The following is a 14,741-nucleotide window of genomic DNA, read 5'->3' as shown; positions in this document are numbered from 1 at the left end:
CCTAGATGAACTTACTGGAGCTGTACAATGAGATCTTTTGTTCCCTCCCAGGAGTACTACTACATGTTTTGAACACTTGCAGTCCATTTGTCTTTTGCTACAGTTTAAATTCATTAAAGGATTAAATGGGCTGACAGTTGCAGGCAAACCTCGAGGGTGTCCCCCTGGCCCCATGTTGCTGCCTGTGAAAACGGCATATGGGAAAACATTGTTTAATCAAATTGTTTGTGATAATCTGATCCTTGTAGATCAGCCAGGTCTCTGACTTATTTTAGAGTTGGAAAAGGTTTAGCACAACATTTCTTGCGGTGAGGCAATTTGCATTTGTTTTGAAGAAGTTGATCAAATGCTACTTTGCTTTTAGGGCCCATCAAAAAATGTAGATACAATACAAAACAGTGCAGCTGAAGATGTAAGATGTAAATAAGTGCTGTGAAGAAATTCTAAGGTCCAACCAATAATTTATTGTATAAAATTACTTCCCTCATGACAGGTTTGTGATGCTTGAAGATGCACTGAGCCTGCCTTAGCCAGCTCGGCATGGTGTCATTAGCTCCCACGATCTGCATCTGAGCCAGCGTTTACATCTACATCCACACTTATGCTCTAGCGTGGTCATCCTTAGCCTTGTACTTTCCAGAATATGTCAACTTTTATGGGAATTTAGGCATATTTCATTGCTCTTAGTCGCTCCGCCTGAAGTTTGATGGTTTTATTGGGGCCTCTAGTGGTCTCAAGACTGTATTACCAAACCAGAGCTGCTGTTTGGGGATGGTGAGGAAGGATTGCTTTCCTCCCTCCCTTTGGGTAGATTTACCCAGCTACGGGGCAAGGGCAGTGCCATACAGATAATTTATTTGGATTCTAGTGGAGCATTTTAAGTGGAGTTAGAACTGAATGTGCTGAAGGAGCATAAATAAATGGTAATAAACAGTAACAGAGCGTGAAGGGGGAGATTAAGGTTAGCCTGAGAGGTCTCTGTGTCAGGCAGGTTTCTCCCAGCTGCACACCTCATTGCTTTTTAAATTAGGAAATTTTCAGGACCCTGGTAAGGGCAAGAAGAAAAACCTGTCCTAAGAAGAGTGTAGAAGTAAGGCAGGAAGCAACAAGCCCTTCATGTACCAGCATCAAGACTGCCACAAAAAAAGGATTTTCTGTCTAGCAAGACAGTTTTGAGCTCTGTGTGTTGCAAGCTGAAGGCTGTCACAGGCCATGGTTCTCCTGCCCCCAGACAGGGTGTCATAGATCAAAAATCTGGTCTTTATTTTCAATATAAATCATCTTTCTTGATGTTGTATTTGAGCTTTTGTATAAGTTTTTTATAATCCCTTTACAGCTAGTTTTACTTGGAAAACTCTCAAACCAAATCCAGCTCAACGTTGTTCTCCTTATAAAGTGTCTTTTAACGCTTTCCTGAGCAAAGACTGTGTAGAGTCTAAAGTGTCCAGCTCAGGAAAGTGAAATCTACTTGTGATAAGAGAGAAACTTGAGAGTCTGAATTGCTCTCAGCTAAGCAGATCTGAAATAGGGCCCTGTCAGGAAATGCCCCTCATTTTCATGACTGTGCTGCAAAGGCCAGGCGGCTGCTGGCTCTGGTATACATTTTCCATGTTGCCTGGGTGGCCAACCCTGCTGATTTGGGGACAGTTAGCATTGTGTCATTGCCTCAGGAGTCTTTTTGTTGTTTTTTGTTCTTTTTTTCATTGTATCCTTCTTCCAGGGTGTGCCTGAGTAATGACTCAGAGTGAAAAAATAGTGCTGTTAGGCTACATGTAGGAATGCGCCTTGTTGACATGAAATAAAGGTTGATGCTTTCTTAGCTTTGAAAGAAAATGACCGGCAGTGTTATCTGAAAATTCTTATTAAAAGAGGAGGCTTTTTCGATTCAGGCACTGCTCATTACATACCCAGCTGCAGTTCCACTGATGTTGGTATGATGGGCAGCTCGAGTAGGATAACAATTTGGGTTTCAGTAAGTAGTTGTTTTAAATATTACTCATTGCCATTGTCAAATAAGCACACTGTTCTCTTTGCAAACTCCTTTAGCAGGATCATCTCTGAAGAGACATTACATGTAGGACTTGTTGGGTTACGTGAATAATTTAAACTCGTTGAAACTTCTCAGCCTTTCTCTGGGATGAAGTTTGTTCTTGTTTTCTCAGTTGGAAGATTGCAGGGTGCTTGGAGGGATGCTACTGAACTGTGAGGTGGTTTGCAGCACCTACTGCCTGTAGTTCATCAGGACCTGCAGGTTTGGGGAAAACAGAGAACTACTGGGTTGCATGGAAAAGTTTTAAACTGATGTTTGATCTGGAAGCCATTGGAAAGCCTAATGGCGCTTCCTAGGGTCGGTGGTGAGAGAGCTAACATTTGCAATGCAGTCGTGTTTCGTGTCTGGGCCTATTGTCAGCCTGCTACCTACCAAAATCTGTGCTGCTTGGTCTTGGCTATTTCTGTTGCTTGTTTGTTTTGTATGTGCACAGGTAGGCAAATCACTTCCTTGTACCAAACCACAGGAAAACTTACCTGAGAAATCTTTTCTTGAAGGTAGGACTGAGGAAGGGGAAACAGATCTAACGGGTACAATTCAGATGAGATCCATTCTATATTTTTCCTCTTTATTTTGGATATGTTGCCCAGAAAACTCCTTGCTCCTAGGCTAGCCATCTGAGAAGCAGCTACAGGTAAAATCTGGAGAAAAATCAGGAGAGGAAAAAAAACTTTCTGCAGTATGTTTCACCACAAATTTTCATTCGGTGTCTCATCTTGGCTTTCCTACAAGGCTTTGTCTTCCACAACATTTTTAGTTCACTGGAGGTGCTGCACAAACCAGAATCTCCTCATCTGTTTTCATAAAAGCCAGTGGAAAAAATGATATTTGGTCGCTCTTTGGAGAAAAGCTTGCTTCAGAGAAGACAGAATTTAGAAATGTCAGGGGTAAAATATAAATACATGCAAAGTGGAAATAGTCTTTCCTCTTTCACATAATTGCATAATAGCTCAAAATAGCCTGTGCACAGTTGTGTATGGCTGTCGACTGCTTTAGGGTTTTACACAGCTTCCTAATACAATGTGGTGCCCTAAGAGGTTCCAGCCCTACCCAATTAATAACAAACATCAGTTGATGTTTCCTTCTTCTGGGTTCTGGATCTCATCTGGTCCCATGCAGTCTCATTAGTGGAGCTGCTCATTTAGAGTTACAAGAAGAGAAGACTCCAAAGATCTTGCAAAAACTTAGTGCACCGCTTCTAAAATTAGAGCGCTTTTCCCCAGGATAAACCCACGTAAACCAAACATTCTGTGAAATGGTGTTTTGTGGATGGGCCGTGAGTGCCTGCCTAACATACCAGAGGGAAAACATGTGGAACTGACACTTGCCGCAGCATGTTTTCAGTTTTTCATTGGAAGTGAATGTGTCATATTATTGACATCATCTACAATTAATTTGAATTGAAAAACCTGTTGTGGGTTACAGTTAAAATGAATTTAGCAGAGTGCGTGTGACCCTGGAAAAGGGGGGAGGGGAAAAAACCCCAAACCTCAAACCCTAGCACCAAATCCAGAAAGTGATCAATCTTAAATGAAACTATATAACATAATTAAATGTTAGCTTCTGACTTAGCCTTCTGTTGACTGTTTCCTCCTTCAAGTAGTAAGGACCTGATACAGGAGGGCCGAGTATTCACAAATGCCACTGAAGTTGGTAACTGAACTGTTAGCGTAGCTTGGAGCGAAGCTACAGCACACAGGCTTAATGCATTGTGTTCTGTTTCCTCCTTCAAGTAGTAAGGACCTGATACAGGAGGGCCGAGTATTCACAAATGCCACTGAAGTTGGTAACTGAACTGTTAGCGTAGCTTGGAGCGAAGTTACAGCACACAGGCTTAATCTGCATTGTGTTTTTTTCTTTTCATACAATTAGCACAGGGGAAAAATGCTTTTCTTGGCTCGGCATATCTTTAATTGCATATGAATTTCTGTGCATTTTACAGTAGTATAACAGTATAACGATTTGTGCTTAGAAGTTGTCTGCTTAAATGCAGAGAAATGCTTTGTAATTGAAGACACGACATTTTAGGAAGAAATTAGAAAATAGGGCAAAATATTACACAAGTATATTTTAGCTCATTTTCCAGTATGATATTTTTTCACCCTAAACCCCAGTAATTGCCAAAGTAAGGCATGTTACTTGAACTAGGTTCATATAGGTTTAGGCACATAGTTCCATGTCCTAGTTCAGGTGATCTCATTTTTCTTGCCCGGTGCTGTAAGCCTACAAACTTCATTAATTTGGACATAATGTGGAAATAGATGAGGTGAAACAGCCCTGAGATGGGTTGCAAGAGACAGAAACATTACATCTTTCCAAACCCCGTCCTGTCCCTGAGACTGTTGTCTCCTGCAGGAAGGTGTCACTCCCTGCTGATTTAGACTTTACGCTCCTAGTGAAGTGGGAAGGTGTCCCCAGCTGGAATAGCAGTCAATGCCTTACAAATCCTAGAAAATCAGCAAGTATTGGAAAGCTGTGTTGGTCTGTGGATGCAATACCTGGGCAGTCCCACTTCCGTTATTGTGAGGCTTTCCAGTGGCATTCCAGGGTTTAATTTTCACTTACTTTGTGTGACCTTGAATAAAACCTTTCTGTGGGAATGCTTTCTGACTAAACCTATGCCAAGTATGAAATATCAGAGGTGATGGAGCAGTCTGCAGGTGGCCAAGTTACTGTGTCTTTGCTGGCTAATGTTTGTCAGCTGAGCAACAATGACTGATAACATCAGTGAAGCAAAGCCTGGAGTCTTAAAACCATTGTGATGGGTGCAGTGTGGTGGCTTGCCCTAAAGCCCATAGTTACGGATGTGGGACAACTAACGGTAGGAGGGCATAGCAGGAAACAAAAAGGAAGCAAGACCAGGGTTACTGGGGCAGTGATCTTAATTACGCTGTTGCTTTTGTCAAAGGGTGTTGAGAAAGAGTTTGGAGACCACTGTGATAGCTTGGTGGATTTTTGTGGAGCTCCTCCAAACCTGAGAGGATGGGTGGGTGGAGAAGAGAAGATCTGAAGGTACACATGTGAAGGATTGTTAGCTTTGAGAGGGGTGTGATTAATTTCCTGTCTTTTTGCATCTGGGTCACAAGGCATACACTGGTGAGCACACAAGAAATAGTAAGCAGCAGCCTCAAGTAGTGTTCTCAGAAAGGATTTGTGGCTAAGGGGGTTTTTTGGTTAGGATTTTTTGGTTTGCTCACTTTGACTGTTTAGCCAGCTTCTTAACCTTGTATTTACATGAACCAAACCACGTTGTTTATATTGGAAACTGGAGCACCCCAGGCAGGTGGGCTGCTGTTGACAAGGGTTTTCCCCCTGGTGCAGGAACCCTGACTTTGTTAGAGGGTACAGTTTGGCAGCAGAGCCAAGCTGATCTAAAGTCTTGCGGTCAGCAGAAGGGGAGGCACTACTGCTGCTGACCAGCTCCCGTGGCTCCCCCAATGCATGTGTACAGCAGGCACATTTTAAATCCTGCTCCTGAAAATATCTTAGTCTTAGTCTAAGTCTTATCAAAATATCAGTGGAACTTGGGCTTCTCAGTCACTTAGTATTTTTGAAGATGTTTTCCTGCAGCACAGCTTATTTCTTCCTTGATAAGGTTATACCTGTGAGACTAATAATAGTAATTCCTCAGTTAGGCGATCTGCTGTATACTTGAGGAGGATGGAGCTGAATCCTGCATCTATTACACATGACCAGCTCCTGGTCAATAATAAACTGCACACATAAGGAGCACAGGACAGACCTTGCGCGAGTACAGATTAATTATTCAGCTCCTCTGGAACGTACAGCCTTTGATCAGGCTTGAAGCATGGCTGTGTGACACATGAAAAGATTCATTTGCCGTAACAGTTGATGACAGTAATGAGTTTGTGTATACACATCTCTCCTGTTGTACAGTTGAAATGTTCAGTGTTTCGCATTTTGCTGTCTTTTCTTGATCTGAGTATTTTCTTGGGGACAGATGTTCCACCCCTACCCCAAGTTCCATTTTTTTTTTGGTTAAAAAAAATACCCAACTCTATACATGAATAATATGGATTCATGTCATTCAAAAGAAAAGCGGAAATGGCAAATGCAAGGAGAATCAGGTGTTCAGCACAAATATCCTCTGAAATAATAAACAAATGTTTTGTATAAATAGCATCTCATTAAGTAATAACATAAGGCTGGAGAGCAGTTCAGTTCATGGCTTGTGTTGGAAAAAATATAGCACGGAATGACTGAGTCAGGCAGGCTGACGCCTGGGAATGGGATCGTTTGTTTTTCATGGTTTTGCGTTTCAGAAGGAGGCTTGCCTGCTGCCGATGGGATGTGCTTTTTTTTGAATTTGGGTTGCACATAGGGTTCTGGAAAGTCAGAGGGATATTGTGAAGGGAGCATTGCCAAAGTGTGTGATAAACAAAAGCAAGTAAAATGATGGGAAGCTGTTCATCACGTGACAGGAGTTTTAGCATAACTTTTGTTGTTTGAGCATCATTAACAAAACCAACGCGTGACAGTACAACCAAGTTTCTAGCAGCTTGGTAATAATTTGCCATTAGATCAGATGGCTATAGCTGGGGGTAAAACAGGAATCAACATGCTTCTTGTTTTAGCTGACAGGGAAGAAATGGGGAGGTGAGAAGCAGGGGTGCAGGGGACTTGGTAGTGGCATACCTGTTTCTCAGTCGTATGATGTCTGTTGCTCAGGAAGGATGCTGTGCCCCTGAACTCAAAATGTAGGGAGAACGAGATGAGAAACTCCGTCATCTTCAGGCAGTTTTACAGAAGAGAAAGTAACTGAAGGACAGGTTGTGAATGATGTCAGGCTTTTGCTGTTACATCTGTAGGGCTGCAGAAATTAGTGACTTAGTCCTGTGGCATTTCTTCTTTTGTTTTTGTTCTTCTTTTTGCAATTTCCCTTTCTTATTAAACTGCATTTTTTTGGCTTTGCTTTTATATTGCCTGATTTTTCAGGGAATCTCACCTCTTGCTCATCATTCAGCAGCTGTTTCCACATAGCTTAGCACTTCTACTCTGAATGCTGCATGGTAGTGTTTTCCTGCCTTAAGAGTGGCTTTTTCATTTGTAGTCTCTTCTTCCTTGGCCTCTCCTTTGTGAAAGAATACAGAAGGGCTCTTGACCTGAGTGCAGATGAATGTTTCCTCACTTGCGAATAGCCTTGCAGTTTGGCTGGGCTCTCAAATATTCAGAAAGGTTGAGGAGGAGCCTCACACTTGTACGTAGGACATCTGCATCCCAAGTAATGTCCTTTGTGTCCTGAGTTGTCAGTAGGGCTGTGCTAGAGAAGATCAGGCGTTAGTTCTTTGATGCTTACAAGTGCTCTTTTGCCTAGGAAATGTGCCCAAACCCTTCTTGCTGTGGCACCGAGACCATCACAGGCTGGAAGGGTGTCTCTCCGCTTGAAGCTTGCTTCTGCTGCATTTCCCCTTACTGTAAAGCTGGGGGGGTTGCTTCTAGTGTTGCTTCTAGTCAGCTGGCCTGCCTCAGCTTTGTGGAGAGTGCTTTTTATAGTCTCTCATACGGAGAACAAGATTTAATGGTATCTTCTGACTACTTTTTGAGGACGTGTCTACTTGGGCCCATGCCTTTGATGCAGGGAGCTACTGCTGATGAAGCTACTTGTGGCACCAGCAACATGAGAGCTGGGGGGGTGAGTGATTTGGGATTCAAGCTTTTCATTGGGTTGTTGTGATATAGCTGCTTATTTTGAGTTAGCTCGTGGAATTGCAGAAGCAGCTGAGAAACTGTCTAAGAAAACAGGGTGGAGGGAGAAAATGAGACAATTTTAAGTGCTTTAGATAAATGTGTCAACCTCTGCAATCAGCAGGCTTGGTGCTTTGTGTGGGTAACGCACCATCCGGCATAAAGCTAAGCTGGATTTTCTAGGAGCAACACAATATAAGGTCCAACCAAAAGACTAGCCCTTCTGCAGGTGATGTTAGAGCCACTGGGGCTGGAGACTACCTCTGCCTGCACCCACCATGATGCCAAAAACAGACCCAGAGGTGCATGGGCAGAAACCTCCCATGCCTGCAAGCTTCCCTGGCACAAGGCACTGTGACCTGTGGATCTCCAGCACCACACTGGGGACCTGCCTGTTCTTGGGACGCGTATCTCTGCATGCTTGGTTTTTGCCTTGTCATGTGTAGCTTTGCAAGGTGAATAGTTGTATTTAATCCCTGATACAATTGCTGAAGTAATCTGTTTGTTACGTGACAAAAGTGGCTGCTGCAGTCGGTTGGCGTCAGCTGGCTTACGAGCCTCTCAGGAAGGCAGTTTTCCTCTCAAGTGCCTGCAAATCTCAGTCTGGGGCTTTTGTTTCACTCCTTTAGAAACATTTTATGCTGCCACCTGGAGGGAGATGAAGAAAACAATTTACAGGCCAGTTTGCATGCTAACAGGAACGGAAATGGCTTATTCGGAAGTAAAAGCATGAAGTTGAAAGACTAAAAAACATTTTCAAAGCAAAATTCTGGTGTGCTTGTCAGTACTACTAGCAGAGTAGTTTCAGGTTGCAGTTAGATGGCAACTGCTGATACTTCATGGATATGTACACGTATATAAACTAGATTTCAGAATATTTACTAAGTGTTTTGAACTTTGACTACACTGAGTTTGTTTCAGAAAATGCAAAATATTATTTTGTGAGAAGTAATAATAAAATTTATACAGCAATAGGATGAAAAGGAAAATCTTATGAATAAAAAAGACCTAATTCGCATCTACTGCTTTTTGTGGGATGGTGTCAAAGGTACTAACTAAACTATTTTTTACTAAGATCCTGTAGGTTTTGTTTTTAAATTTATATGTGCAAAATCAGCATATGTTATGCAAGCTGTTTTTGTGACAAAATAAACTGTTTGGTTAAAAAAAGTGGTAACTAACATTTTACCAGCATGTTTGGTTTTTTCTCTAATAGTTTGGTATACTTTTGGTGTTATTTTTATGTCAGTAGATTTTTAGGGGTATCTTTTGCAGGTTGAAAAGTCTGGAGCACAACAATAGTTTTTTTAATTATTTTTTTTTTAACTGATTCTCCCCCTCCCATGTGTTAATTAAACCAGTCCTTATTTTATTTGAGCTTCCAGTAGCTTTAAAGTTTTAATTTCTATTATTTATTTTTGTTTCCCAGGTCAGATGTACGATTGCCTGTAAGTATCATTCTGTTACTCAATTATTTTTTTTTTAAATATAACTCCCATTAGCTTTATTTCTTTTAAGGAAGATTGAACAGTATCAACTAAGTATTTAAAAAAAACAACCCCAAAACTTCCTGAAAAGAATTTTTAGAAATAGCATTCAAAAATCTAAACTCGCTTATTTTAGTGACTGTAATTCCTGCAATGCATTTAAGGATATTTAAAGATATAAATGTGCACTGTAATCCCTTTGCTTTTCAGTTTGCGTGACAAAGGTGGCTGCTGCAGTCGGTTGGCGTCAGCTGGCTTACGAGCCTCTCAGGAAGGCAGTTTTCCTCTCAAGTGCCTGCAAATCTCAGTCTGGGGCTTTTGTTTCACTCCTTTAGAAACATTTTATGCTGCCACCTGGAGGGAGATGAAGAAAACAATTTACAGGCCAGTTTGCATGCTAACAGGAACGGAAATGGCTTATTCGGAAGTAAAAGCATGAAGTTGAAAGACTAAAAAACATTTTCAAAGCAAAATTCTGGTGTGCTTGTCAGTACTACTAGCAGAGTAGTTTCAGGTTGCAGTTAGATGGCAACTGCTGATACTTCATGGATATGTACACGTATATAAACTAGATTTCAGAATATTTACTAAGTGTTTTGAACTTTGACTACACTGAGTTTGTTTCAGAAAATGCAAAATATTATTTTGTGAGAAGTAATAATAAAATTTATACAGCAATAGGATGAAAAGGAAAATCTTATGAATAAAAAAGACCTAATTCGCATCTACTGCTTTTTGTGGGATGGTGTCAAAGGTACTAACTAAACTATTTTTTACTAAGATCCTGTAGGTTTTGTTTTTAAATTTATATGTGCAAAATCAGCATATGTTATGCAAGCTGTTTTTGTGACAAAATAAACTGTTTGGTTAAAAAAAGTGGTAACTAACATTTTACCAGCATGTTTGGTTTTTTCTCTAATAGTTTGGTATACTTTTGGTGTTATTTTTATGTCAGTAGATTTTTAGGGGTATCTTTTGCAGGTTGAAAAGTCTGGAGCACAACAATAGTTTTTTTAATTATTTTTTTTTTAACTGATTCTCCCCCTCCCATGTGTTAATTAAACCAGTCCTTATTTTATTTGAGCTTCCAGTAGCTTTAAAGTTTTAATTTCTATTATTTATTTTTGTTTCCCAGGTCAGATGTACGATTGCCTGTAAGTATCATTCTGTTACTCAATTATTTTTTTTTTTAAATATAACTCCCATTAGCTTTATTTCTTTTAAGGAAGATTGAACAGTATCAACTAAGTATTTAAAAAAAACAACCCCAAAACTTCCTGAAAAGAATTTTTAGAAATAGCATTCAAAAATCTAAACTCGCTTATTTTAGTGACTGTAATTCCTGCAATGCATTTAAGGATATTTCAAGATATAAATGTGCACTGTAATCCCTTTGCTTTTCAGTTTGTAAAGAGTTCTGTTAAAAACAAGTGCAGATATAACGTACTTAGGAAGATTGGAAAATATACTTAAAGGCAATACAAAACAAACAAGCCCCAAAACAAAAAAGACACCCAAAGTGATGTGTTAAGGATATTCTGAAGTGAGTATAGCAACTACTGTACTTGCCAAGATGATGAGTTTTCATGTGGCAAAAATTTCCAAAAGTACTTGCAGATGAGTTCTACCTTAATAATGAACAGGAGGCTTGCATGAGTTAGCCTTGAAATTTTAGGGCCTCAGTCAACTCATTCCACACTTTGAGCTGCGCTCTATCAACCTAAAGTTGTTTTCTGTAGGTGTACCATGTTTCTTCCTTACTTGTGGGAACACACTGTGTGAATATGAGAACCTTTTTGCTCATACACTGAGGGGAAGAGACAAAATTGCTATGCCAGGTTAAGTAAAGCAGCTAGCTTCTGATAATACATGAGAAATACACACACAGAATGTGGCTGCGAGTTTGTTCTGTTTTCAAACAAAACTGCACTGAAAAAAAGAGCAGATCGTGGTAGCTTTCATCCAAACCATGAGTAGAGTCAGTGAATGACCGAAATAATGTGGAAATCTCTTAATCTAAATCAAGTCATCTGACAGAAGTTAAAAGTGGTAAAACCAGGAAACATGCAGTGAAATCTCTGTAGGAGAACAAATTGGGAAAACAGAAGTGACTGTGGGTCTGTGCATGATATCTATAAATGACTGTACTTTTGCAAATGGAAAACCCAGAAGTTTTGTAAAGATACTTATTGCTTTGTATTTTTTCTTTCAGGCACTGAGGATTGCAGTTCAAAAAATGTAACTGTAGAAACAGGAACCAGTAGTAATGATAATTTATCAGTAAACTCTACAAGTGGGAACAAAACCTATGGAGGTGGAATATCATCCAGGGAAGTGTCACTATCTGACAGCGCAATAGGCAATCAGAACAATGTAACACGTAAGTTTGGAATGTGACTGGGATGTGAATCTTCAGGGTGATTTGTGCTTTTATACTGTGTCAGCATTTTAAGCCTGAACTCCAGTCTAGAGTGCAAGGAGCATGCAGGGGCATGGATCCAACTGCTTTACTGGAGTTGAGAATGGGCCAAAGAAATGTATCGGCACAGCTGACTGGGAGTGCGATTTAACACTGTGATCGTTGCATGGCCTTGAAATAGTTTTATCACTGTTAGACTTGGGCTCCCTTCCCTGCTTATTATGGCTTTTTAGGTTACAGCTGCAACAGTTCAAACATACTGTGACATACAGATTTAAAATACATACGTAACAGAGTATAGCTGAAGTACTCTACCTAGTATAGAGGGTATCAGGTATCTAGAGGAGAGCTGTGTGACTCTTGCAGCTAGAAAGGCTCTTCTCTTTGGGATAGCCAGCTTAGGAAAAAATAACAGCAGGTTGTGTCTTCCAGTCTTTCTCAGCACCCTACATGAAGTTGACAGCTGAGGCAGATGGTAGTCACTGCTGCACCTGGACAGTTTTACTCCTTGAGATGAAGTGAAACTTGAGGAGTTAGAGGAAGAGTAGATTGCAGAGCTAGCAAGTGTGCCTTGCGACATATAAGGATGGCTTGATTATTTTCCCAGGCTGATTACTGTTTTACAGAGACCTGTTGTTTGGGTAGGGTGGGGAAAAGAGTGCTTTATGTGTTTGTCAGCAAATATTCTTGCAGGTTAAAAGATTTTTTTATTTATTTTTGTTTTCTTGCCTTTCACAGACCCCAGGCCAGTTCTTGATCTCAAGGCAGAATATGTTGGCGTGACTTCTGTCAACTTAACATGGGCGGTGAATGACTCTGCTTCCAACTCCTCCTACACGTACAGGATAGAGGTTGTAAATGGTACCTCTCTTAGGAACCTGATGTCCAATGTCACCGAAGTCGAAATTACAGAGTTAATCCCTGGGACATTGTATAATTTCACAGTATTTGCAGTAACGGCTGATGGTGAGGCAGAAGGAGAAGGGGTGTCCATAAGGCTGTATACGAGTAAGTCACAGTTTCTTGCAGCCCTATTTCTGGTGGGCTGTATTTTGCTGTGCAGCTCAGGGCTCTACCTACCTATGTGAGGATTGTAATTCAATACTATTGCGTATAGACCTGATATTTTAGTCCTGGAGCCTGATGTGGGCTATATGCAAACGATGGGATGCTAGTGTGCAGCAGAAACACAGCCCTATTGTTTTTGTTCTGTTTTTAATTATCTTCCTTCCCCACCTTCCTCTCCATCCTCATCTCTTTCCTGCCCACCTCTCTAGATTCCCAAGGGAAGCCCTGGGAGTGCTGGCACAGTGGTGACCTGTGATTCTGCTTTGGAGTGTCAAAGGGAGACGAATCCCACTCAAGATGACTTTTCTTCAGTTCTCTCTTAGCTGCCCATTGATGCAAAAGCCTCCAGGAGCACCTGGTGATGTTGTTGGGGTGCTCCTGGGCTCTAAATGACGAGTGATGTGAAGAGAGTGAAGTAGTGGTGTGCCTGTGTTTCTTCTGTCAATGTTTGTGAGCAGATGTTCTTGCAGGTTGACAGATTGTTGTCTTGCCTTTCACAGAGCCCAGCCCAATCCATGATCTCAAGGTGGAATATGTTGGCGTGACTTCTGTCAACTTAACATGGGCGGTGAATGACTCTGCTTCCAACTCCTACACGTACAGGATAGAGGTTGTAAATGATACCTCTATTAGGAACCTGTCGTCCGATGTTACCAAAGTCGAAATTACTGAGTTAATCCCTGGAGCGATGTACAATTTCACAGTATTTGCAGTAGCGGCTGATGGTGAGACAGAAGGAGAAGGGGTGTCCATAAGGCTGTATATAAGTAAGTCACAGTTGCTTGCAGCCCTGTTCTGCTGGGCAGCTCCAAGCTCTGCCTACCTGCCTGAGGGCTGAAATATAAAACTACTGTGTACAAGACCTGATGTTTTAATCCTGGAGCCTAATCTGGGCTGTCTACTAAGCATGTGGTCTTAATGTGTGGAAGAGACATATCCCTGCTTTAAAAAAAAAAAAACAAAGCAAAACCAGCCAAACAAAACCCACTTTCCTTTCCCTCCGTCCTCATCTCCTCATATCTCTTCATATGGGAAATAACTTCTTGTCACAAGTAGTCAGCCAGCCAAATAGGAAAGATGCCCTCTTAGACTTACTATTTGTGAATAGAGAAGGACTCCTGTGGGATGTGGCTGTCTTGGCCGCAGTGATCATTAAATGGTTGAGTTTAAAATTTTTAGTGTTATAAGAAAAAAAGACAGCAGAGTTGCTACTCTGGACTTCAGAGCAAACTACTTTAAGTTATTCAGGGAGCTACTTAGCAGAGTACCCTGGGAGTCTGCTTTTGAGGGCTTAGGAGTCCATGAGTGCTGGTTAGTTTTTAAGAAGCACCTTTTAGAAGCACAGGAGCAGGCAATTCCACTGTGTCAAAAGTCAAGCAAGCAGGGCAGAAGACCAGCTTGGCTGAATAGGGAAATCCTTGTGGAGCTCAAGAGGAAAAAGAAATTGTATGATCTCTGGAAGCAAGGTCAGGCTTTGTAGGAAGATCACAGAGCTGTGGTTCGTATATGCAGGGAGAAGACATGAAAGGCCAAAACTCAATTAGAGTTGAAACTGGCCAGTGTTGTGTCAGACAAAAAAAAAGGCTTTTTTAAGTATGTTAATAGCAAGAGGAGGTCTAAAGAAAACATTGGACTGATACTTGTTGAAGATGGTCACCTGACTAATAAGGATGAAGAAAAGGCAGAGGCATTCAATGCTTTTTTTTTGCCTCAGTCTTTAATAGTACAGATAGGGGACCGGGCATCCCAAGATCTGAGTTGGAGGATCACGAGTGCGGGAACAGTGACTTTCCATTTGTGGACACTGAAATTGCAAGGGACCAGCTGTATCAGCTGAATGTTCACAAGTCCATGGGGCCTGATGTACTCATCCCAGAGTACTGAAGGAGCTAGTGGATGTTACGGCAGGACCCCTTTCGATCATCTACCAAAGGTCTTGGGAGTCTGGGGAGATCCCTGCTGACTGGAAGCTAGCCAATGTTATTCCGCTCTACAGAAAGGGCGTAAGGGA

At 41.3% G+C, this 14,741-nt stretch overlaps 1 protein-coding gene across 1 annotated transcript in view; it reads left to right on the top strand.

Annotated features, from left to right (window-relative positions):
* The first annotated feature begins 10,816 nt into the window (after positions 1-10,816).
* Positions 10,817-14,741, top strand: part of PTPRJ (protein tyrosine phosphatase, receptor type J) — a 27,991-nt gene continuing 24,066 nt past the window's right edge. The window contains exons 1-4 of the mRNA XM_009288883.1: positions 10,817-10,850; positions 11,456-11,623; positions 12,401-12,670; positions 13,231-13,497. Of these exons, the coding sequence (XP_009287158.1) occupies positions 10,817-10,850; positions 11,456-11,623; positions 12,401-12,670; positions 13,231-13,497 (739 nt within the window). The remainder of the gene's footprint in view (positions 10,851-11,455; positions 11,624-12,400; positions 12,671-13,230; positions 13,498-14,741) is intronic.

The sequence above is a fragment of the Aptenodytes forsteri genome, unplaced genomic scaffold (assembly GCF_000699145.1).
Source record: "Aptenodytes forsteri isolate BGI_AS27 unplaced genomic scaffold, ASM69914v1 Scaffold8, whole genome shotgun sequence".
NCBI classification, from domain to species: Eukaryota; Metazoa; Chordata; class Aves; order Sphenisciformes; family Spheniscidae; genus Aptenodytes; species Aptenodytes forsteri.
The sequence above is the reverse complement of the archived record's forward strand: the minus strand, read 5'-3'. Positions and strand labels throughout refer to the sequence as shown.